The sequence below is a fragment of the Atractosteus spatula genome, chromosome 27 (genome assembly GCF_055471065.1).
Source record: "Atractosteus spatula isolate fAtrSpa1 chromosome 27, fAtrSpa1.hap1, whole genome shotgun sequence".
In the NCBI taxonomy this organism is placed as follows: Eukaryota; Metazoa; Chordata; class Actinopteri; order Semionotiformes; family Lepisosteidae; genus Atractosteus; species Atractosteus spatula.
Genome location: NC_142732.1, coordinates 10,733,761 through 10,759,244, shown reverse-complemented (window position 1 = coordinate 10,759,244; position 25,484 = coordinate 10,733,761). Strand labels below are relative to the sequence as shown.

The window sequence follows — 25,484 nt, the reverse complement described above, 5'->3', positions numbered from 1 at the left end:
GCTCCCTCCCGCTGACCGAATCCTACTGGCCGCAGCGCGCGGAGCGCAGGCGGCGCGGCCAAGTCCCGCGGGGCGGGGACATCGCGAGAGGGAGCTCGGAGTCGGCGGGAGGGGGGCGCGACGTGCAGGGGTCCGAATGAGCCCGCGGATCCGGCACTCGCCGACGGTAAGGGATTCGGGAATGGGCCGGACCGAGCCGGTTCGGTCGTGTTCGGCTGCTCAAAGAGCAGCACAAGCAGAAAACGGCTGGCCCGGACCGACCCGGCGGCTCCCGGCACTCTGGCCCAGGCTAGCGCGTCTCCGTTCAAACAGCACACCTGCAATTAACTGCACGTTGATTTATGAGGCGGACACGGATCAGTCTGGTGGTTCTGGTGGTGGATGTGACCTCCTGACCGCAGCCTCACCCCCCCGGAGCCTGAGCTGGTCAGCCCTCAGGAGCCTCAGCGGACCGGAGGTCAGCCCTGGCCCGGCGCCTGGCTCTGGGGATAACCAGGTCGCTGCTGTAAATGGTGCTGGTGGACCAGCAGGGGGCGCTCTGCTCTCTGGACCAGGGCCACTGCGCTGTGATGAGATGTGAGACTGGGGTCCTCACTGCAGGGTCTTACCCATGAGAGCAGGGGTATTAACTCCAGTGCCCTGGCTGTAGTCCCCTCTGGGCTGTGCAGTCTGGGATCCCTACAGCAGCCCCCTTTATCCACCTGGAGCAGCAGGGTCTCTCTCCTCCCCCCGATCCGCTGTGCAGGGGGGCAGCTGTGTCACACAGGAGGGGCTGCACTTCCCTGGGGGATGAAACGAGACCCCCCCCCCCCCTTCGTAAAGAGCTCTGGAAGTGCTGTTAAGTGCAGGCAACAGTTCTGAAAGGTCACTTGCAAAACCAGTCCAGGGGCCAGTTACAGGACGAGGGGTCCCAGCACACAGGGGGACTGGGAGAACCGGGGGGTGGAGTGACACTGGAAAAGCTTGTTTGGGGTTGACGGGGTGGTGGGAGTCCTGAACAAGCTGCCCAGCTGTGTGCTCAAAGTCCACGCCCTGGTGTCCTTCACGACAGGGCAGGACGAGACCCAGGGGTCACCAGGCTCTCCATCAGAAAGGGGCACGGAGGAGCGGGCGGGGTCCTGTGCTCTCCGACCACGGCAACATCCTGTCCCGAGTCCCCACAGCTCTGTCCGGGACCGGGCAGCTCTCCGAGAGGGGACGGGCGTTCTGAGCCTGGTCCAGCCCCACCGGGCCCTGATGATCTCTCTCTTCTCGGGCCGAGATCTCGATGACTTCATCAAACGCTGCGCGGATTAGCCGTGACAGACTTGTGCTCGGCTCTGCAGCTGCAGGAGGTTTCACGCTTCTCTGCGCACTGGCTTGCAGGCTGCAACTGTCCGGGAGCGCTCAACCGTCAGCCCAACCGTCACCTGTATACGTTCAGGTCGACACCCGGGGGTCCAGCCGCCACGACGCCAGTGGACACTGGTCACTGGAGCGACCAGCCTTTGAACAGATCTGTCCAGTTCCCGTCCAGCACAGCCCCAGTCCCAGCAGGCCGGATCAGTCGCCGTTAGACAATCAGACCCAAAGGTATTTCCTGTCTACCTCATTAGGTGATGAGTTAATTGGTTTAGAGATCATTTGGAACGCTAAGACGAAGACTGGCTCCTTCCCTGCTTCCAGGCTAATTTTAAGGAATTGCTTGCGGAGGTGGTCGCTAGCGTACAGGTGCGTACGGCAGAGACCGCTCTGCCTCCTGCGCGTTTTTCCCCCCTCTCCGGGGGCAGGGAGACGGAGAGATCCCATCTGGACAGGTCGGAGCCCGTCCTGCAGGAAGGGGAGAGGAGAGCCGGAGAGAGAGAGAGAGAGGGAGAGGGGGGAGAGTCCGAGGGGCAGACCGGGGAGGAAGTGAGGCAGGGCGTGTCGCACAACAGAGAGACTGATTGTATCTCCAAACCACATAATTGGAATCACGTCCCAGCAGATTCTGGGAACCCGGGACCTTTTATTGTTCTTTACGACAATCATCTCAGAGTAAACAGCTCTGCGACCGGCTAGAAACGAGAGCCCCACATTCCCAGCAGGACACCGCCATCTCGCTGGCATGGGCCGGGGGCAGATCCTCCGCGCCCCAGTCTGACCGTGAGCCGCGCGGGGCAGGGGGTGTATTCGCGTTCTTCTCGAGCGAAACAGGTCGTCGGTTTGGTTTCCTGCGCAGTTTATAAAACTGGGATCGTGGGGCAGGGGGGTGGCTCTGTGGCTCAGGATCTGCGCCTGTGGCTGGGAGGTTGCCGGTTCGAATCCCGCGGCCGGCAGAGGAATCCTACTCCGTTGGGCCCCTGAGCAAGGCCCTTAACCCCAGATGCTCCAGGGGAGCTGTATAAATGGCTGACCCTGCGCTCTGACCCCAAGCTTCTCTCCCTGTCTGTGTGTCTCATGGAGAGCGAGCTGGGGTCTGCGAAAAGACAAATTCCTAATGCAAGAAATTGTACATGGATAATAAAGTGCTCTTAGAACCCTCTTATACCACTGTGCATTAGAAATAGAAGTACTTCTTCAAGCATCCTGGATTACGATGTTTGTTCCCAGTCAAACCGACTGGACAGGACACAGAGTGCGTGGCACAGCCTCGTCACTGTAGCTGTGCCTGAAGAGAGTCAGCATGTTGCTGGAAAATATATTGAAGAAACAGCTACAGAACTACAGAGATTTCCAATGCGTGAAACTGTAATGCAGGGCTCTCTCTGAAATGAAAGGCTCGAGCTGGACTCCATCTCTGTCTGAGGCACTTTCAGGCTCTGTCTGTCCCGCCAGAGGGCCTGCTGGGATTGTTCAGTGTTTTTCTGAATTACACGGATTCTCCCTGGCTCCCTCCCTCTCTGGTGGGAGGGAGTGCGTGTGAGCGTGCATGTGTGTGTTAGCACATGTATGTGTGCGTATGTCAGTGTGCATGTGTGTGAGGAAATGTGCGTTTGTGAGTGTGCAGGTACTGTATGTAAGGAAATGTGTATGTTGGAGCGTTCGTGTGTGTGTGTGAGAGTGCACACGTGTGTATGTGAATGTGCATGCAGGAATGTGCACAAGTGTGAATAAATGTGTGAGCAGGAGTGTTCATGTGTGTGAGTACACCTGTGTGTGCGTGTGAATGTGCACAAGTGTGAATAAATGTGTGCGCAGGAGTGTTCATGTGTGTGAGTACACCTGTGTGTGTGTGAATGTGCACAACTGTGAATAAATGTGTGCGCAGGAGTGTTCATGTGTGTGAGTACACCTGTGTGTGTGTGTGAATGTGCATTCAGGAATGTGCACAAGTGTGAATAAATGTGTGCGCAGGAGTGTTCATGTGTGTGAGTACACGTGTGTGTGCCTCAGACCTTGCTGGGCTCAGCTCCTGAGCTCCTGAGCTGATTACCACCCATCCCTCCATAAATAGCTGCTCATTGTTGGTGGATCACTGCAGCCTCTAAGCTCTCCCACCGGTCTGAACTAGAGACCTGTTAGTACAGATACTGCTCTGCTCCTGTACCCCCTGACGAAACTTCAACACCACCTTAACCTCGTGTTTTTACACAATGGCAACAACAAATGAAAAAAAATACACCAGGAGACCTAAAATAGTTAATATTCTTCTCCCCCTCTCTGAAGCAAAGTTCCACTCACTAGCTACCTCCTTCTCTCCCAGTGCCTCAGCTCTAACCACTAGCCCACACTGCCCCTCTCCCAGTGCCTCAGCTCTAACCACTAGCCCACACTGCCCCTCTCCCAGTGCCTCAGCTCTAACCACTAACCCACACTGCCTCTCTCCCAGTGCCTCAGCTCTAACCACTAACCCACACTGCCTCTCTCCCAGTGCCTCAGCTCTAACCACTAGCCCACACTGCCCCTCTCCCAGTGCCTCAGCTCTAACCACTAACCCACACTGCCTCTCTCCCAGTGCCTCAGCTCTAACCACTAACCCACACTGCCTCTCTCCCAGTGCCTCAGCTCTAACCACTAGCCCACACTGCCTCTCTCCCGGTGCCTCAGTACTAACCACTAACCCACACTGCCTCTCTCCCAGTGCATCAGCTCTAACCACTAACCCACACTGCCTCTCTCCCGGTGCCTCAGCACTAACCACTAGCCCACACTGCCTCTCTCCTGGTGCCTCAGCACTAACCACTAGCCCACACTGCCTCTCTCCCAGTGCCTCAGCTCTAACCACTAGCCCACACTGCCCCTCTCCCAGTGCCTCAGCTCTAACCACTAGCCCACACTGCCTCTCTCCCGGTGCCTCAGCTCTAACCACTAGCCCACACTACCTCTCCCCCAGTGCCTCAGCTCTAACCACTAACCCAATCTGCCTCTCTCCCAGTGCCTCAGCTCTAACCACTAGCCCACACTGCCTCTCTCCCAGTGCCTCAGCTCTAACCACTAGCCCACACTGCCTCTCTCCCAGTGCCTCAGCTCTAACCACTAGCCCACACTGCCTCTCTCCTGGTGCCTCAGCACTAACCACTAGCCCACACTGCCTCTCTCCCGGTGCCTCAGCTCTAACCACTAGCCCACACTGCCTCTCTCCCGGTGCCTTAGCTCTAACCACTAGCCCACACTGCCTCTCTCCCAGTGCCTCAGCTCTAACCACTAGCCCACACTGCCTCTCTCCCAGTGCCTCAGCTCTAACCACTAGCCCACACTGCCTCTCTCCCAGTGCCTCAGCTCTAACCACTAGCCCACACTGCCTCTCTCCCAGTGCCTCAGCTCTAACCCCAAGCAGACGCTGTCAGTCTGAGAAATGTAATCACTGGTCCACATATTTCCCAATTTAATGCACCAAGAGAGATGAACCCAGATTCTCAAACCATTAGCTACCCAAAGACAAACTGAAAAATGTATGTGAGTGGATCCTACTATAATAATATCGAGGATCACAGGGCTCAAAATGTGCAATGAAATTCAAAAGGGACAGACACAACAAGACCCAGAACTGTTCTTCTGCATGGTGGAGTAATCTCTCATTCCCACTACATGCCTTCCCACACTGACAAAATGTAGGTTAAATGAGCTGATCTCTAAACGGTGAAAAGGTATGCCATTGCTGCAGTTCATAGACAAGACAGCAACACTCTATTCCCCACTGCGGGCACAGCCAATCACGGCACAGAATCACTGCCAGGCACTCCTGATTGGCTGCGGTCCAGCCTCGCGCCTCCTGCCAATGAGAACGCAGCTGGCCTGGGCTCTGTATCCAGGCGGACAGGAAGCTCGCTGAAACCCTCTCATGAATGGGAGACGCATTCCGCCGCTATGATTGCTTGTATAAGCAGATGGGGGGGGGTTTATGAAGGAAATGGGCAATTTCTGTTCTTCAAGTATTTTAAAGACACAGTGCCTCCATTTTACGGCACAAGCGCCACTACAAATGTGACTTCGGTATGCACAATACTTCCAGCGAGCGACAGCAGTACAGCGGCCTGCCTTGCACTGAGCCGGACAGCTAGACTGCACCTCCAAGTGTTTGATCTGTGTACCCAGAGCACCGCAGGGATCTTGGAATTGCAGGATCAGACAGAATTTTATTCAGACCGCCCACAGTCCCACAATGCCACAGGCTTAACCGGCTCTCAGCCTGGAGCACAATGTAAACTAACTGAGCCGCGCTGGTACCCGATATCATATAAAACTATAGGACCTCACCTGGCCGAAAACACTTCCTGGAGCCAGGACAAGCAGCGGGGCTCCTCCAAAGCGCCTCCTGCTGACTGATAGCCTACAGCTCTCCTGGGCTGGAAGGGATGGGCGGTGTCGTTGGCATTTCCCTGTGACCCATTCCTGCCTTCGGTTCAGTCCTGTCTCTGTCCCCAGCTGGGTCCCAAGCAGCAGCAGACAAAAACAGCCGCAAGGGGAGGCGCTGTGGCTCAGCAGTCCCTGAACTTACCAGCCAAATCCAGCCCACCCATCCCTGGCAGAGCTGGGCCCGGCGGGTGATGACACTGCCAGTACAGCAGGGCTGGGGGCTGAGCTCGGCACAGGATCTCTGTCCAAGCCCTGTGGCGGAGCGGTGGCTCTGTGGCTCAGGATCTGTGCCTGTGGCTGGGAGGTTGCCGGTTCGTATCCTGCAGGCGGCAGAGGAATCCTACTCCGTTGGGCCCCTGAGCAAGGCCCTTCACCCCAGCTGCTCCAGGGGGGCCGTATAAATGGCTGACCCTGCGCTCTGACCCCAAGCTTCTCTCCCTGTCTGTGTCTCATAGAGAGCAAGCTGGGGTATGTGAAAAAAGACAAATTCCTAACGCAAGAAATTGTATATGGCCAATAAAGTGATAAAATAAAGACATTGCCAGGTGGCTAGGGAGCAGAACGAGGAGAGGGAGACAGGCTGCGCTGAGGAGGGAGAAGGAGCTGCTTCAGAGAGCAGTGCTCCCAGAGGCATGTGTCTAGCACAGCACCCAGCCTGTGTTTTGGCTGTTTTCATGTGTAAATCCTATTTATAGAAACGTGTCTGAGTGGGTGTAGCTCATTTCTGCCTTCAGTTGTTTTATTGTGGGATAATTCATAATTCACAGCCTTTACTTCAATGTTCAATATTGGACACATTTCGTCTGAAAATACTTTAATCTGTTTAAGCTTGTATGTCAAGTCTGCACAAGCGGGACTGTGGGCCTTCGCTGTCCAGTCTTGCGAATGGAGATATTTTACCACAGGAATATAAGAGGCTCCCGAGGTCGCGCTTTCAGAAGGAAAGCGAAAGCCGAGCTCGGGCCTCACGGAAAGTTTGCACAGCCGCTCTCATCTCGCCGCCCGGACTTCCTGCGGGACGAGCCGGATCCGGGCCTCATCACGGCGAGGCGGCGTGTCGCCCGTTCTCTTCCGGGGTCGGCGCTCCGGCATGGCCAGCAGGGGGCGCGCCGGAGACTGGGAAGGAAAACGTTTCTGACTCCGTTCATTTTGTTTCTTGTAATCCTGCCACCTAGCGGCCAGAGTGTCCTGCGTCCAGATCGGTATTTTCATTTTAGTCAAGTTTTTAGGAATTGAAATTTATTCGCATCACATTTCCGGACAATAAAAAAAAATGTTTATCGTCAAAAAGCTGGTTATTTTGTGTTTATAGTCAAATGATTTTCCAAATTATCTAATTAATAATGATATGTGGGGTGTTTCACAGTTGACATAAAACTCACGGATGTCCACAAAACGAGTAGCACTTGAGAATTATTTTACTGTATGTTATTCTGATGTGTCAACTGTAAAATAATTTAAGAAAACTTCTATATGTGTCTAAATTGGAAAATAATTAGGTTATCTGTTTAATTGACTACTTTGATTGCTCGTGTAAAAGGTCTTTCTTACGAGCTGAGAGCGTGACAGTCATGCTGTGGTCGCAAGACTGTTATAATATCTAAGGGGTGACGTGCGACACCCAGAGCTGAGACCGGTGAACAGGCACATGCTTGCCCCCAACTGAGACTCAATCCCACAACGCAGCACCTGTATCCTGTACATCTTGTACTGATGCCAGCGGAGACCCCGCTCACGACTGGACTGTGACTGTCACGGTACACCGCCCGCTGACGACAGCTTATCAGCAGACGGAATACGCCTGTTGAAAAAAAAATGTCAGTGCACTTCCTACAAATGGTAATCGTTTTACTTCCAAATTCCAAAATACGCTATTTCAGCTGCATCATGGCGCCGGGTCAAAGCGCTGTGACCCCGGAAGTACTCCCTTGGAAAAACAGCTCTATGCACCACGCGAAAGATGGCGGCCGCTGGCGAGCAGCAGCAGGCTCACCGAGCCGGGATATACAAACAGAAAAACAAGCAGCACAAACACGGCAAACACCGAACCAAGGGGGAGATCGAGCGGGAGAATAAGGGTAAGCGGGCGGCGGGGGTCGAGGGCTGCGTAGCCGCCACGGTTGTGTTGAGGAGGGCAGGTCTGGGCAGCGGCGCTGGAACACGTGGGTTTAAATGGCCAAGCGGTCTCGTGGCGTCGGTGCTGATGTTGTTGTACTTTCCGTAACTAACGCGATTCGGGATTTCTTATACTCGGGACCACCTTCAGGACAGAGAAAGTCCTAAATCTTATTTTTGTTTTCATTTTGAGAGTCTATTCTGTTTATGTAACTTGTTTATCCGCGCTAGATTTGACTGGTTCACCTTCTCCACGATTAGTTGGTGCGCCTGGAAGCGACAGGTTTGCAGACTCGCTGGCGGTGGCGCAGGAGAGCTCTAGCTCGGACGTTTTCAGACTTGCCTCCCTCGCGACACTCACGGGGCTGTTTTGTTGTCCCCATGACGTCACCTCCAAGGTTCGAATCCAAGGCGGGCGGTGTTCGAGCTCGAGGTGTGAGAGCGTGACGTTGCGTTTCGGGGTCAGATATACAGCAGCTCCCCTCGGACGCTGGGGTCAGCGGGGCCGGCGCTTCGCGATGTTGCGGGATCTGGCTGAGCACTGCCAGTCTGCGGGCGCTGACCCCGGGGTCACGGGGCAGTGCTGACCTCCTGCTGTCCCCCCAGGCCGTGTGGCAGTGAAGGCTCTCAGCAGGAAGCAGAGGAAGGCACTGAAGAAGCTGGATCGGAGGCACAAGGCCAGTCAGCTCCGCAGGAACAAGAAGGACACGGTGAGACTGTCCGTCTCTGCGCCTGAGAGCAGCCTGGGGGCATTCCTGCCTGTGTGCTGACGTGCAGAGAGTGCGTCTCCCTGTGTGTGCGTGCGTCTCCCTGTGTGTGTGTCAGAGTGTGCGTGCGTCTCCCTGTGTGTGTGTCAGAGTGTGCGTGCGTCTCCCTCTGTGTGTGTGTGTGTGTGTCAGAGTGTGCGTGCGTCTCCCTCTGTGTGTGTGTGTGTGTGTGTGTCAGAGTGTGCGTGCGTCCTGTGTGCTGACGTGCAGAGAGTGCGTCTCCCTGTGTGTGCGTGCGTCTCCCTGTGTGTGTGTGTGTGTGTGTCAGAGTGTGCGTGCGTCTCTGGCTATATTTACTCTGGTGAGGTGTCTCAGTCTCCTGGCTCTGCCTCTCTGTCCCCAGGTGCTGTTGGAGAGGCGCAAGCTGGGCAGTAAGGACGGCCCCCCTCACCTGGTGGCGGTGGTCCCGCTGCATGCTGGGACTGGCACTCAGGGCGTCCTGCAGCTCCTGCGGAGCAAGGAGATGGGACTGGTGCACGAGGGTGTGGGGGGCCAGGGCAGCTTCGGGCTCGTCCTCCCCCGCTTCAAACAGAGGTTCATCTTCCTCAGGCCGGACATGGGTACGCTGGACCGCCGCTGACCGGGAGACGCCTACTGGACTGCTGCTGGTCGCGCTAGAACAGACACTGACTGCCAGACCGCTGCTGACTGGGAGACGCCTGCTGGACTGCCGCTGGTCGCGCTAGAACTGACACTGACTGCCAGGCCGCTGCTGACTGGGAGACGCCTGCTGGACTGCCGCTGGTCGCGCTAGAACTGACACTGACTGCCAGGCCACTGCTGACTGGGAGACGCCTGCTGGACTGCTGCTGGTCGCGCTAGAACTGACACTGACTGCCAGGCCGCTGCTGACTGGGAGACGCCTGCTGGACTGCCGCTGGTCGCACTAGAACAGACACTGACTGCCAGACCGCTGCTGACCGGGAGACGCCTGCTGGACTGCCGCTGGTCGCGCTAGAACAGACACTGACTGCCAGACCGCTGCTGACTGGGAGACGCCTGCTGGACTGATACTGACCAGGCAAACTGACACTGGCCCTTGGACTGTCACTGATCTTGAGTCACCTGCTGGACCTACACTGACTGTCTCTTCTCTCTTCTTCCCCAGCTGATCTGCATGCTGTCCTGGATGTTGCGAAAGTAGTGGACACCCTGCTGTTTGTGCTGGACCCTGTAGAGGGTTGGGACAGCTATGGGGACTACTGCCTGTCCTGCCTCTTCGCGCAGGGCCTGCCCAGCCATGGTAAGCAATGCCCTGGCCACTGGTGTCCCATCCTGCTCCAGACTTGCCGCCCACAGCTGCATGAGATGCAGAACAGTGAGAGACTGATCAGAGCTACGAGGTGTCTGTGAGCTGGCAGGATGTCAGGGAGAGAGCATCACTCCTGTAATGGGTGCTCATTCTCCCAAAGGGCCTGGAGAGGCCTGCAGCACATCAGGCTGTGAGTGGCTCCTCCCCTTAGTGGGCGTGTCTCAGGAGGTTTTCCCCCACAATGGGCATGTCAGAGGAGGATGCCTCCCCCTCAGTGGGCATGTCAAATGAGGTCTGCCCGCCCCCTCCCCAGTGGGTGTGTCAGGGGATGTGACCCCTCCTCCCAGTGGGTGTGTCAGGGGATGTGACCCCTCCTCCCAGTGGGTGTGCCAGGGGATGTGACCCCTCCCCCTCGGTGGGTGTGTCAGAGGACAGTGGGTACTGTGCCTTATCACCTCTGCACAGATTTGATGGTTGTAGCAGTCTGATTGACAACTAGCAGTGTAAAATTGAGAGGGTGTGCAAACTGTAAAGAAACCGTGTTCAGGCCGTGCACTTATATCCCAGGTGATGCTGTTCCTCTGTGCCCCCAGCTCTGGTGTGTCAGGGCGTGGCAGCGCTGCCCGTGAAGAAGCGGACGGACGCCAGGCGGGCACTGGGCCGCCTCGTGGAGGCGCGGTTCCCCGACGGACGGCTGTTCAGCCTGGATACCCCCCAGGAGGCCGTGCTGCTGCTGAGGCACCTGGGATCGCAGAAGCAGCGGCAGCTGGCGTACCGCTCGCGGCGCCCGTACCTGCTGGCCCAGCGGGCCTCCTTTGCGCCCGGGCCGGGGGGGCTGGGCACGCTGCAGGTCTCGGGGTACGTCTGCGGGCGGCCGCTCAGCGTCAACAGGCTGGTGCACATTGCCGGCCACGGGGACTTCCAGCTCAGCCAGATCGATGCGCCCCAGGACCCCCTGCCCCTCAGCACCCGGGAGCACCCGTCTGGTAAGGAAGGGGACATGGAGACCCAGGTATGACACCCCCTCCTCTGGACGCACCCCACAATCACCCTGAGAGTTCAGTTTAACCCCAATACTTTCACCTTCTTGAAACTGCCTAGAGCTCCCTTAACTGCTTCCTGCTGATTGATTAAAGGGGTGGTCTTGTAGTTGTAGAGAACTGAAAGCACATGCCAGTGGCAGTAATTTTGCTGCCACTCTCTGCCTTCTTGATTTGTGTGTATAATATAATTCCTTACAGTTGTGTAGCGCTTTCTGGACACGCCACTCAAAGCGCTTTACAGGTAATGGGGATCCCCTCCACCACCACCAGTGTGCAGCCCCACCTGGATGATGCACCAGTACTCTCTCCACACACCAGCTCTCAGTGGGGAGGAGAGCAGAGTGATGAGGCCAGTTCAGAGATGGGAATTATTAGGAGGCCATGATTGGTAAAGACCAGGTGGAAATTTGGCCAGGACGCCGGGGTTACACCCCTACTCTTTTCAAGAAACACCCTGGGACTTTTAATGACCACAGAGAGTCAGGACCTCGGTTTTACATCTCATCCGAGGGCGGCACATTTTTACAGTATAGTGTCCCCGTCACTATACTGGGGCATTAGGACCCACACAGGCCACGTGTTTAATGAGGACTTCAGTGGGGGGTCATCCACTTGTGTGCTGTGTCCTCCCGGCAGGAAGGGGGCGCTGTGGGGGAGATGGAGCAGGAAGTGAAGGTGCTGATGAAAGCGGATCCGGCGCGGCAGGAGAGCCTGGAGGCCGAGGCGGCGCTGGACCCCATGGATGGCGAGCAGACCTGGCCAACCGAGAGTGAACTGCAGGAGGCCGAAGGTCAGGGGTCAACATCTGTCTGGGGGGGGAGAAGGTGGACTTTTGGTTGAGAGAACCAGCCCAGTGCTGAGCGGTCCAGACTCCAAGTAGTATTTGAGTACACTGCAGCAGTATCCTTAATTTATGAATTAATAGATATCTTCCGAGTGACTCTTACAGCGAAGGTGCTTGGAGCCCAGGTTGAACACTGTAGGACATCTGGGGGGGGCTGGTGGGTTGGGCTTTAGGTGACCAGAGTTTACTGTCCCGGCGACAGAGACCTGGGGGGTTGCAGGCAGCAGTCCGAGATCCCTGCGCTGTCTGGGGGGCACTGTGGCCGGCGAGTGTTGTACATGGCAGAGCAGTTCTCTGCCTGTTCTGTTGTAATTTTCCTTTGTTCTGTCTCTCTCTCAGAGAGGCAGAGGAAGGTGAGGAAGGTGCCCAAGGGGACGTCGGACTACCAGGCTTCCTGGATCCTGGAGGAGGGGGAGGAAGGGGGCAGCGAGGACGACGACGAGGAGAGCAGCGATGAAGATGGCGACGAAGGGATGGAGGCACTGGAGGAGGAGGAAGAGGACGAGGAGGCTGGGTCTCAGGTGAGCCGCTGGGCCGAGCAGAGCCCGTGGGCGCGGGGACAGACGCACCTTCTGTCGCTCGCTTCCGAAATCGTGGAATTTCTCTCGATTTACTTTCGCTGTGGAGTTTGCCTTCGGATCAGCCGGCTCCGAGATCCCCGGAGCCCGGCTCCAGGCTCTGTGACCCCCGCGGGCTCGCTGGATGTTGTCTGCGCTTCCTTGTTTGTTTGAGCCTGTTTCCATGGCAGCGGGTGGTACGTGACCCCCGGGCGCGGTGGCGCAGTGTTTGTTTTTCCAGCGGGCGAGGGGTTCGTGGCGAACAATGGTGTTGGGAGTGCAGTCCCGGGGGGGGCTTTGTTCCTGCTGATGGACGGCGTTTCCTGTGCCGACGGGCTGCTGCTGCAGGCTGTCATGAAAGAGAAGATGGGGGTTTTCTTGCGCGTTTGATCTGCGCTTCCCAACACAAGAAGACCTCGAACAATGAGACAGAGATTGTTACTGTTGCCGTTGCAATAACACGCAGCTCCGACCGGCCTGCTGCTTCCTCCCCGGCCTGTGTCTTCCCTGGCTGTCCTGCGGGCGGCCTTGAACTGGAGCTGGGAGCCGCGCGCTGTGGGAAAGCACGGTAAAAGCATGGTATAATGTGGACGTGCTTGAGATTGAGCAGGCCGAGCGCTCGTGAGCGCCCCCTTGTGTCTCTCTGGTTTTGGCTGCGGTTACCAGCTCTCCGTGTGGCGGGAGGAGCTCATCCCCGGCACTGCTGAGCTCATGGGCGCGCCTCTGCGGGCTCGTCACTGTGTACGCGCCCCTGTCTGTGGCTGTGGGCTCGTCACTGTGGAGGTCTCTGTGGACAGGCCCCTGTGGGCTCGTCACTGTGGAGGTCTCTGTGGACAGGCCCCTGTGGGCTCGTCACTGTGGAGGTCTCTGTGGACAGGCCCCTGTGGGCTCGTCACTGTGGATGGGCCTCTCAGGGCTCCTCACTCTGGACTCCTCATGGTGGACAGGCCTCTGTCCGTCGCTGTGGACTCCTCATGGTGGACAGGCCTCTGTCCGTCGCTGTGGACAGGTTTCTGTCTGTCGCTCTGCACTCATCATGGTGGACAGGGCCCAGTCCGTCGCAGTGGACAGGGCCCAGTCCGTCGCTGTGGACAGGCCTCTGCTCTGTTGTCGAAGTCCCCAGTGAGGCAGCTGTACCCTGATTTTCAGAGGAAAGACCTGGAGCCCAGGACGCTCTTGCAGAAAAGACACATTTCCAGGGTCACTCCTCTGTGGCTCATCTAAGCAGAACCACAAACACTTTCCTTTTAAGGGCAGTGGCAGAGGGGCGTGGCGGCTGGGTGCGGGTTCGACTGGCTCCCTCGGGGTGCGTGTGTCTTTTCTCTGGGCACTCTGGTTCCCTTCCCTCTTCCATGAGGGAGGGTCAAGTAAACGGAGCACTCGTGTCTTTCACCTGGATAACCACGGCACACTGTAACCAAGCGCTCCGAAGTGTTGGACAGGCTTCGTGAGCGGGCGACCAGGAGCCAGGTGGGAGCCGGGCGCATCTCTGCCCACGCACTGACCGCTGCCGCTGGCGCTGTGCTCTCTGGCCAGGACGGGGAGGGCAGCGCGGGAGAGGGCTCGGACTCGGAGACGGAGACGCTGGAGCTGGGCCAGGGGGGGCCGGAGCAGCGCTACGACGACCGGATGGACGAGCAGGAGGAGAGCGAGGCGCTGCGGCGGTACAGGGAGGCGCGGGCTGACCAGATGTTCCCCGACGAGGTGGACACGCCCTTGGACACGCCGGCCAGGACCAGGTAACGTGGCGCCAGGCACTGTAGCCTGCGAGCGGACGCGGTGTGGTAGTGTGTCGTCCCCAGTGTTCAGTCTCTCTTGTGTGAGAACAGAATGAAGGGAGCTCACTGGGCTCAACTGGACTTGGACTTGCCTGAGCCCAGGATCTTTTCCGGCTGCTCCCTGAAGGATGGCAGGGAGTCGGCTTCACTTGGCAGCAGCTGGTTTTGCCTGTCTGGGAATGGTTTTCCTTCAAAGCCGGGAGCTCACCTGGCTGCTCCTCTCTGAAGCGCTGCCAGGCCAGAGATGCCCAGTTCCGCCGCTCTCTGCCGCCCCCTGCAGGTTCCAGCGGTACCGCGGCCTCAAGAGTTTCCGCTCCTCGCCCTGGGACCCCCTGGAGAACCTGCCGCCTGACTACGCGCGGATATTCCAGTTCCAGGACTTCGAACGCACCCGCAGGCGGGTCCTCGTGCAGGCTGCAGAGGACGAGGAGGGCGCCATGGTAACCGCGGGCCGCCCCTTCGTCTCCCGATGTTCCATCAGGGCTGGACCTCAGTCCTCCTCTGGCCACTTTCCTGTCTTCTTCCTCATTCACGTTCTTCCCATTTCCTGTGCTGTTGCTTTTTCTCTGCCCTTATCTCCTTTCTCTCAAACTCTCTCTCCATCTGTCCATGTCCTTCTGTCTCCTCTGTGCCTCTCTCACTCTCTCTCTCCCTCTGTACCCCTCTGTCCCCTCTCTCTCCTTCTCTCTGTCCATGTCCCTCTGTCTCCTCTCTCCTCCCCCTGTGCCTGCCCGTCTCATGCTGGTCCCGGTGTCCTGCAGGTGGGCTGGTACGTGACTCTGCACGTGCAGGACGTCCCGCCCTCGGTGATGGACAGTTTCCGGAGTGGCCACCCGCTGGTCCTCGTCTCGCTGCTGCCTCACGAGCAGAAGGTAAGGAGACGTACGGCACCGGGACACGGCCCCCAGCCGGCGCCTGAGGGGTGGGGCTCGGCACTTTAAAGGACAATAGACTGCACTTCGGTGCCAGGATTGAGCTGAGCCACCCCTCTCCGTCTCCCCCTGCCTGCAGATGTCGGTACTGCACATGCTGGTGCGGCGACACCCTGGGAACTCCGAGCCCGTCAAGTCGAAGGAGGAGCTGGTGTTCCAGTGCGGGTTCCGCCGCTTCCGGGCCTCTCCCATCTTCTCCCAGCACACCTCGGGTACGGGGCTCCGGTCCGCCGAGCCGCGGGGTCATGGCGCACGCTGTGGCTTCTCGCCCGCTTTCACGTCTGTCGTGGTTTTTCAGGAATTCTGCAAGATCCCCGAAGGAAAACTGAGTCCGAGGCAACTATAGCGTAATTAAGTCAAACGGTTACGTGGATCCATGTGACGGTTGTGTTTATCCCGAGTGCGTTGCTGTTACACCAGGTGAAGAGTGCTTAGTAGCTAAACCAGCTGTGCAACCTCAGAGAACAGCCAGTGCAGCTGTAGCGAAGTGCCAGAGAGGAACTAGAGATGTATGAGAGTAGGAAGTGATGGGGGGGTTCGTCACGGGCCTCAGGGATTAAGGGTATCCTGTATGCTCTAAATATTGATAACAAGGCAATGTTTTAACTTAATTTCGTCAAAAATTGTCTTTAAAATGCCCGCATTAGTACCTTGGGTGCTACCATGGGTCTTGTGTCATGTGGTCCCTGGTTGCTTCCCATACACCAGTGATTGGCTGGGAGGTCCCAGCCCAGCTCCCACACTGTCATGCTCTCTCATTGGCTGTCCCGCAGGAGACAAGCACAAACTGGAGCGCTTCCTGAGAGCCGACGCCCCCACGGTGCTGTCCGTCTACGCCCCCATCACCTTCCCCACGGCCGGCGTGCTGGTGTTCAGGCAGCGGCAGAACGGTGAGGGAGCAGCCCTGGGCAGTGTGTGTGTGAGAGAGTGTGTGTGTGTGTGTCGTCCCCTTGCGGGGAAGCAGTTGCTTCACAGACCCCAATTAGCACTGCCCTGGTCTTGGACTGACTGGTGTTGATCCCAGAAACCGCGGGTCGGGAAGCAGCCCTGTGTTGAGCCCTGTGCCTTTCGGTAAACTCTTCCTCGCAGGGATGCAGGACCTGATCGCCACGGGCTCCCTGCTGAAGGCCGACCCCCAGCGCGTGGTGGTGAAGAGGATCGTGCTCAGCGGACACCCCTTCAAGATCGTGCGCCGGACGGCCGTGGTCCGCTACATGTTCTTCAACAGGGGTGAGCGCTCTGGCGGGCCGCGTGATGGGGGGCCTGCTGTACTGCGGGCTCCTGAGCCCCAGGGGCGGGTCTGTGCGGTGGGGGGGCGCGTCCCCTCTGCCCTGCAGTGACCTCTCCTCTCTGTCCCGCAGACGACGTGAACTGGTTCCGGCCCGTGGAGCTGCGGACCAAGTGGGGGCGGCGGGGTCACATCAAGGAGGCTCTGGGTGAGTTGGGGGGGAAGAGACGGGGTGCACTGGGGTGTCCTTTTCAGCACCGCCTTTGTTGGTACATTCTGAATCCCGTATTGCTGTGGTGTCGTGAGATCAGCCTGCAGCAGAAACGCCCTGGCTGCCTCACTTCCCTGATCTGGTCCGGGATTCTGCCTGTTCTGTGGGTCGTCTTCCCCTCCCGCAGCAGGACTGGTACAAAGAGAGGCTGTCGTTACATGAACACGAAGGAGGTCACTGCCAGCACGAGCCGTGTCCAAGCTGTCACCCTAAGCTCTTCCTCCAAGTCCACACCTGTGACGCAGGGCAAGTGTGGACTTCAAGTGCGGGAGGATTCGAGGAATCCTCACGCATAAACAGGGCAGTGGGACCCCCTCGTGTGATAGCGCCCGCTGGCCACACGGGGTCAGAAAGCTGTCATTTATTCAGGCTTCTTTTCCATGCTTCTGGAAAGATGCTTCTTTTCCAGTGGTTTAAATGCAGGTCTGCAGATATTCTTTTAATAGATTATTTCGGTCTCCGCTTGCAGTTTGATGAAACTGAATTTCATCTCGTCTGTCCCCTGCACAACAGTAGTGACACATGTTCATTCATGTTGAGCAGACTCCACTCAAAACAAAGTGAACTAAGGAGAACTTGGCAGTACAGCTCTCTCTTTATTCTACCAAATGCATTTCATATCGTCTGTCCCAGTACAAAAATGACAGTACGAGGAATATAATGCTTTAATTCACGCTCATTCAAAATAAACTAAAGAAGGTACAATTCGCAATACCTAACAGCTCTGTGCTATTAGATACATGTACTACTGAATACACCACAGGTAAACAAATATTCAGCAGTCAAAGTGAGGTGACGAAATAAAAGCCAAACTTAGACACAGAATGAATCGAAAGTAGCCTGACGAAATTTTGTTTTGACGTAAAATATTATGAATTTTACAACTGTAAAATTAAAGTTCAGTTTTACCAACACGTGAATATTTTATTCTCCATGGCAACTTCTCCACTTTGATAGGCTAGAACATGAAATGTCACCATTGGGGGGCGATTCCCGTTCACAAAATCCACTCCGATGTGTACTTCAAAGTAGGGCACATTGGGGGCGCTGGTGAGCCCCCTTGTGAAACAGATTTAGGACGCTTGCACACCTGAGCAGGAACGCGAAGGGCACTAGACCACAAGTGTGCATACTGGGACAGCGCGTATGTCACTAATTGAAAGAGGTCAGGGTATCGGCTTCAACAGCAGAGTTGGGTAGCTTGTTCCACGCTCCCACGGCCCTTTGTGTAAAGATGTTCCTCTGTTCTTAGGTTTAAATGCTTCTCTGCGGTACAACGGCTCTTGCACTCATGATTTAACCCCTCCTGCAGGGACCCACGGCCACATGAAGTGCGTGTTCGATAAGCAGCTGCCCTCCCAGGACACTGTACTGATGACGCTGTACAAACGGGTCTTCCCGCGCTGGACCTACGACCCCCACGTGCCCCAGCCGCTGCCCTGGGTGAAGAGCGAGGACACCGTCGGCACAGAGGACATTGACATGGACTAGAACGAAAGGGAGAGACTGAGTCACTCTGCTGCCCCCTTCAGTTTGGAGGACAGTATTGCAGTCAGGAGGAAGAGTCGCCACAGGCCTTTCTACCACTAGCGTGTTTGCTTGTATTTTTTCCCATCTTGCCCTGGGCAGCCCGAGCCGCTGCCGTGAGTCTGACTGCGCTGGCGGGGGCAGCGGAGACGCCCCCTCGCTCAGCTGGCACGGCGGGTATTTCCCAACTAATAAATGGCTTGAGCCCACATCTGCTGTTCACGGTCGTCTTTTCAAAAGAGGCATTTGCCGTAGATTCTGTCTCGCGAATGGGGTTCACCATTTTGGGGGTGTGCATGTGAGGGAAGGCTTGGCAACATGTCCACTTCAAAAAGTTTACAGGAAACTGAAATCTGGCCAATATCTCAGTCTTCTGCCTGAGATTCTCCTGTTGTTCTGAGCTGACCAGTTCTTTTTTGTTGATCTTTACTTACTGCACTTGTGTGAAGGTGTTGGCATCACCTCCCCAGAGACGAACTGGGGACACCTCCTTCCTCTGCATAGGTGCCACTGGAGCCCTACAGGAACAGGCCACGGGTAAGAGGAGGCTGCTCAGCCCCTGTGGGTAGCAGCTGATTGACAACACTTTGTATTAAGAAGAACCTCCCTTGTTCGGTCCTGAACATGTATCCTGTGCATTTCCACTTGGTCACATCCAGCTCCTCCTGATGCAGATCAGGTCTGGATCAGATACGTCAGGGTACCATACAAAATCTCGGGTTCCACAGAACAGATGAAGAGGCCTGTAGCCTCTGTCAAGACAGACTTTCCTTGTTGAGCTACCCCTGTTCTCCACTAGGTGGCACTCCTGCATCAGCAGAGGCAGAACTGCACGCTCTCCCCACAACAGGAAGCAACTCTCTTTCGCAGCATTTCACACATGCATAACTGACGACAGTGGTCTAGAGGTCTCGTGATGACCATGCCTGCTACTAAAGAAACACATCTGCCCGCCTCTGAACCAAGAGCTCCTCATTCTTGGCTGTTCTACACCCCGATGTTGCAGACGTGCGATCTTGTACTGTGGGGCTCCAGCAGAGTCTCTGCCTGCGTGCCCCTAGCGACGGCTCCTCCAGTCATCCATCCAGCCGTGACCAGAAAGCCACGTAGTCCTGTTGACGGCTGAGGAAACCCAGGCACAACCAGCTATTCCACATCTATTCTTAAACCTTGCCCACCAGTTTCTAAACCTCACACTGACATTCATAGACTGCTAAGAAAGGGTTCATGCTGTGTGATTTTGTGTCTAAACCAGCGAGACACTCACATCACACACGCTGGTGCTTTTCCTGGGGAGGAGACAGACGCAGCTGCATCACAAGAAAGGTCACGACCTTTACTATGCATTGCAGGAGAGGTCACAACCTTTACAATGCATCGCAGCAGAGGTCACGACCCTTAACAGAAAACACAGAGGTCACGACCTTTACTGCGTGTTGCAGCAGAGGTCATGACCTTTAACAGACAACACACAGAGATCACGACCTTTACTGCGTGTCACGAGAGGTCACAACCTTTACTGCGTGTTGCAGCAGAGGTCATGTGACCTATAATAAGCGGCTCAGGAGAGGTCTTGTGCCCCCTGGGACACATTGCTGTGAGGCTGGCGGTCGGGCTGAAACTGACCGTTAATAACAGGACCGTCTGATCAGCTGCCTCCTGGATCCTGGGGCTGTGGCTCCTCTGACACCACTGCCTGGTTGGGCTCTTCATCCCCTGGCCCTGCAGAGCCGTCTCCAGGCCCTTCACAGACGCCACTGTGCGTCTAACCCCCCTCCTGTCTGTTTGCGCAGGGTCGTTAAGGCTTTCCCTTTGCGCTTCCAGAATCGAGCTTCTTGCTTTGCTGCTCTTTTGTTTCTGCAGGTTGGTTCCCTTGGCCCGGACGAGCCGGACACGCTCTGAGGGCGTGACACGCGGCCATCTGCACCGGCCACGCCGGCTCAGCGGCCCTTTCCACCTGGGCGCTCGGCTGTGGCGCTGAAGGAGTTAAGCCCGCCTGATGTCGGCATGCCTGAGGCTGTGCTTTGCCACATTGCGCCGGGCTTTCTGCAGCTATAATGGGTGAGATATTTTTCCGTTGGCTGGGGCGCTGGTGCGGTGGGCGAGAGCGCGGCAGGCGTTTATGGATAGCAGATGTGCCGTCCTGGGTTTGGCCCCAGACGCAGATCCCCGGTCCCGAGCCGGCTGGGTGGCACCGGGGTGAGGAGTTCAGCGGGCCGCAGCGCGCGGCAGTAAAAACTGACTGATGGAACGAGCCATCCCAGAGGAGAGGAAGTGTGCGGCCAGCAGAACTGGCACACGCGCGGGACAGACAGCGCTCTCTTCGCAGGCCTCAAACGCAGGCTTAAAAAAAAAAAAAAAAACACCTTGGAAAAATGTTTCTGCTTCCGTATCGAGAAATGCTGTCAGAAACGAGCTGGCCTCATCACCAGTAAGCCTGTCCCCCTTGGCCCCAGTAACACCAGCAGCCTGGAATGCGAAGGGCAACTGGTAAGGAAGCCATTGGGAATCACACTGGAAAAAATCAGCCTCCTGATTCACGGTTAAAGGAGCCGCGTTCAGAAACCGAGAGGCAGACATGTCTCATTGCGCAAAGACGACAGTGGCCGTCCCCAGGTTTTCGGCCTGCTGGAGTATGAAATACTTTGGAAGCGGTGTAGCGCCTCCATTTCTGCCTGCACGCATGGCGGTGTTTAGTCTTGCCTGTTCCCGCCTTATTTTTTTAATCTTGTAAAGCGGCAAACATGCTCCTCTGCTGGCGTGTAAATCACTTTCAGACATCGGAGTGACTGGGGATAATCCCGAGGAAGGACAAGACGTTCTGCGGAAAGAGAGCAGCTGATCCGCCCGTCCTGTCAGGGGGATGTTGTGAATCCGGGGTGACGAGGCCGGGCAGGGGTTCCGACAGTGGGACTGCGGCCCCTCTGTTTGAACCCCGTGTTCCTGTCCAGCGGTAGAGGTGGGGTACCCCCCCCCTCACCCATGCACTTCTGGGTGCAGGCCAAGTCTGTGCTCCCTGAAGGAGCCAGCGCGCGAGAAGTGGGGAGCTGACAGGCCTCCAAACCGCAGCTGCCTGCGCTGGGCCGGCTGGCTCGCTCCTCTGCGATTAATCAGGAAGAGCTCTGGGTCGGGGGGGAGAGTGTGTGTGTGTGTGGATGGATGGGGGGGACCAGGACCTCCCAACTCAGCCTGGGAGTTCACCCAGCGAGCGAGAGGAGGGAGGGAGGCTGGCAGGCACAGGGTCTGGTGCACAGATTGTTCCACAGACACCGGGGCAAGGGGAGAGGGGCAGGGGAGGGGGCAGAGGGAGGGGTGTGGGGGGGCAGTGGGGCAGGGGAGAGGGGCAGAGGGAGGGGCAAGGGGGGGCAGGGGAGGGGGCAGAGGGAGGGGTGCGGGGGGGCAGTGGGGCAGGGGAGGGGGCAGGGGAGAGGGGCAGAGGGAGGGGCAAGGGGGGGCAGGGGAGGGGGCAGAGGGAGGGGCAAGGGGGGCCAGGGGAGAGGGGCAGAGGGAGGGGCGCAGTGTGGCAGGGGAAAGGGGAGAGGGGCAGAGGGGCAGAGGAGAAGGAGAGAGGGGGAGGGGGAGGGGGCAGGGGAGAGGGAGGGGCGCAGTGTGGCAGGGGAGAGGGGGAGAGGGGAAGAGGGGCAGAGGGAGGGGTGCAGTGGGGCAGGGGAGAGGGGCAGAGGGGAAGAGGGGCAGAGGGAGGGGTGCAGTGGGGCAGGGGAGAGGGGGAGAGGGGAAGAGGGGCAGAGGGAGGGGTGCAGTGGGGCAGGGGAGAGGGGGAGAGGGGGAGAGGGGCAGAGGGAGGGGCGCAGTGGGGCAGGGGAGAGGGGGAGAGGGTCAGAGGGAGGGGCGCAGTGGGGCAGGGGAGAGGGGGAGAGGGTCAGAGGGAGGGGCACAGGGGGGCAGTGGGATCGGGGGGGGGGGGGGGGCTCACAGGTCACAGAGCCCGAGCGCTGCTGGAGAAAGGCAGAAGAATCTGGTGACGATGCCGTAACCGTGTGGCGTTTCCAAGCTGTTCGTGCTGCTAACGACGCTCCTGCTTCCTCTAATGAGTAGAGCGCTCTGTTTAAGACTGAAGATGGCCTCCCCGCTCCTCCCCATCCCTCCGGTGAGGGACAGATCCACGGCGGCGCTGCAGTCCTGTCGCCGAGAGAAGGCAGACGCGGGGCGCGGGGGGGCCGCCCGCAGAGAGCTGGCACAGAGGCCCCTTCTTAACACAAGCCCTGCAGGTGCGAGAACAACAGTGGCCGGTTGTGACAATAATTCAGGTAGGGGGCTGCGTCAGCATGCGCAGGCTGCAAAGGAACAGTTCATTCCAGGCTGAAAAGAGAAGAACTGAAACGCAACGTTTTGGCTGGTGGAGCCCTCTTCAGGTGTGGAAAAAAACTTCACTTTGATTTCTGCCAAAGCGCGTACTCTCAGCAGCTGAGCCCGAGAGGTCAGCGCCCTAGCTGAGGGAAAGCACTTCCATATTGAATGCTCGAGGTAGTCCGGGCTGAAGATGTTTCGCACAGGCCTCCCAGACAGCTGCGCTGTTGACGAGGCGGGATGGGACAGAAGGAGAGGGAGAGCTGGGGAGAGGTTAGTGGTGGGAGACAAGGACAGGAAACCGTGGAGTCCTGGGAATGGAGAGATCGTTTCCTAGGAAAGGCAGTTCACACAAAGATCTTGGACTCCCCCCCTCATCAATACCCTGTTCTGCAAATCCCCTGACTGTCCAGGTGGAGTGAACTCAGCCCCCCTGCCCAGGCCTCACGTCCAGCATACCGCACTGATGACATCATCGGAGAGACCTGGCAGCCTGTATCTCCCTCTCTCTCCTGCTTCCTGCCCCAATGATGTCACAGCATATGGTTTTCAGCGAAATCAAGCCGGAAAAGAGATTTAGAAGGAGAAGGCAGTGATTTCCATCTGTGCCATGTGCTGTGAGCTGCCGGGGGGAGGAATGCAGGCGGCCTGGGGAATAGCGCACTCCGCTCCGCTAATGGGAAGAGATCGCCCGCCCATGTGCGGCCCAGACACCCTGCGCCAGGGCCCAGTCGGCCCACCTGGCCCCGGGTTAACCCTCTCACTGCCGGGAGACCCCTGGGGAGCCTCTGGAACGGCTCTTTCCTTCATCAATGGAATCACCGATCGATTGATCGCACAGTGGCGGAGGGAGGTCAGAGAGCAGAGGATCTGGTACTCTTGCTCCCAGCGGAGGAAGAGCTTTTGAAACCCAGGATGAGTGGCGCGGTTCTGCCCTGAAGACAGTGCGCGAGAGGGTCTGCAGGTCACACAAGACCATCAGCTTCATCCTGAACTTCTCCCATCGGGCCTGTTAGTAATCAGCTCAAGAACGATGGAGTGGACCACAGGGGCTGCAGCCCAGCCCTGTGCGCTTTCTCTCATGCTGTCAAACCACAGGACAGCGCCTCAGTTCCCAGCGGGCTTTGCGCATTCTGGCCCGGTTTGCAAAAAGAAGAAATCTGGCTCCTCGGGCTGCTGAACGCAGAAGCTCGCCAGAGAGAGGAGGCCAGTCGCTACCAGAGAGAGGAGGCCAGTCAGTACCAGAGAGGAGGCCAGTCAGTACCAGAGAGAGGAGGCCAGTCTGGTAGCTGGCTGGCAGGTAGCAGGGTCTCGGCTTCGATGGCACGGCTGGGCAGTTTGACCCAGACTCCCCCAACCCAAGCCGACCCCGGATGGTCAGGGAAGGGCAGGAGAGGCTGTGAAAGGTCACGGTCGAGTGCAGCCTGAGAAACCAGAGCCTGACAAGGGAGGGAGGCGCTGGGAATGAGGCAGCGGTGGGGAGGAGACTGTCGCTTTGAGGCTAACGAGGCTGGCCACAATTAAGAAGCGCCACGCCAGGAGCAGAGGAGCTTTGTAATTGCATGGCACTGCCTGCCAGCCCTGCAGAGCTCTGCCAGAGAGCTCTCACCTCTCACTGGGGAGCTGGCAGCGCTCAGGCCCGGCTGGCCGCTGAGTCAGGCCGCTGCTGAGTGATATTACAGCACGATTTCATCAGAAAAAAGTCCCCTTGTGAATCCAGAAACCCCACGCGGCGCCTGTGCCAGGCCTGTACCAAACGTTTCAGCCCTGCCTTGTGCCCCGCAGCCAGAGAGAGCCCGCAGCGCGGGGCCTGACGCTCTGCCAGTGGAGTCCATCCGCAGAGCGATTCCTAATCGGTTCGTCGGGATACCGGGAGTTTCGCTTTCATCTGGGCGCAGGCCATCTCAGCTGTCAGGCCACAGGCATGGCCGAGCGGCTCGGGCTCAGTGTCCAGGCTCTGAGCGAGGCCCTCGTCTTCAGACAGCAGCCTGTGGGGTTTCACAAGCGCAGATCTGGCCAGTTGAGCACAGGGCTTATCAGGGAGTAACCGAACAAAGCCTGTAGTCTCCCTTAATTCCCTCTTGTGTTTCGTCTTGTTCGGCCCCCAGCCAGACAATAATGCAGCATAATAACTTGATTGGAATGTTATTACTCACTCGGAGCAAATCGAAACGGGACATGCTGAGCTCCCAGCCGGTCCGCCTCGCCTCGCACTGGTCAGCCGCCAGCCCCCCCCCCCGACACCAAGCAGGGCCGCACGATCAGGGAGCGGACAGCAGGCTAACGGCCCACAGCCCACGCCCCCCCCATCCACGCTGATCCGCGGAGCTGCCACAGCTCCTCCGGCACAGGCGCTGCCCGAACACGGCTGCCAGGAGCTCCTGGGCCCAGTGGCCAGGCGTTTCCAGGGGAGGACGTGGATGCTTAATTATGGAACTGGATAACAAACCTCTTCTTCCATCGGGAAGCTGGGTGCACCAGCCCCCCCCCCCACCCTCCAGATCCCTCTGGAGACAGCGGGGAGGTCTCCTTACAGGGAGAACCCCTTCCACGGAGCCCTGCGTTTTCCCGGAATGCGATAGGCCAGGCCCACCGTGGACCCCAGCATCCGTCGGCCCCGGGCGACCGCGGCCGATCGCTCCCTTTAATCGGCGTCCAGATGGTACGAGGTACGAGCCGGAGCTGGCAGGGCGGGCGGCGGGCCCCGGCTCAGAGCTCTGCCTTCCCCACGCCGGCTCCGGCCAGTCTCCTGCCCTGCCTGCCAGCCTTGGACACTGAGCCTGGGCCTCAGCCCCTGGTCCGGAGCCGGGGGTCCCCACAGCTGCCAGCCGGGGAGGGGGGGGTGAGGGGGAGAGGGAGGGGGGTCCTCTAACCGGCACCAGCAGGGAGACGAACCGCTTTGCTGTTGCTAATGAGCATTTCTTGATGTTTGTGCTGAACGATCTGCTTTGCCCCCAAGCCCGACACTCCGGGCCCCCCTAAACGCAGGCCGTCTCCCCGCACTCACATCGCCCGCCGGCGCCCACGGCGGCTTCGCTGGTAGGGGGACAGGTGGTCGAGGAAAGGGCTCGATTTTCACATGGCTCTCTTGAGGTTTTCTGCAAA

General features: G+C 57.9%; 1 protein-coding gene across 1 annotated transcript; it reads left to right on the top strand.

Moving 5' to 3' along the window:
- Positions 1-7,701: 7,701 nt before the first annotated feature.
- Positions 7,702-18,280, top strand: tsr1 (TSR1 ribosome maturation factor). The gene is made up of 15 exons (XM_088906678.1): positions 7,702-7,835; positions 8,479-8,582; positions 8,983-9,199; positions 9,748-9,882; positions 10,485-10,903; positions 11,571-11,724; positions 12,118-12,299; positions 13,872-14,074; positions 14,394-14,553; positions 14,875-14,985; positions 15,125-15,257; positions 15,819-15,935; positions 16,135-16,275; positions 16,407-16,481; positions 17,857-18,280. The coding sequence occupies exons 1-15, from the start codon at positions 7,718-7,720 to the stop codon at positions 18,033-18,035; spliced, it is 2,448 nt and encodes an 815-aa protein (XP_088762804.1). The 5' UTR covers positions 7,702-7,717; the 3' UTR covers positions 18,036-18,280.
- Positions 18,281-25,484: the final 7,204 nt, after the last annotated feature.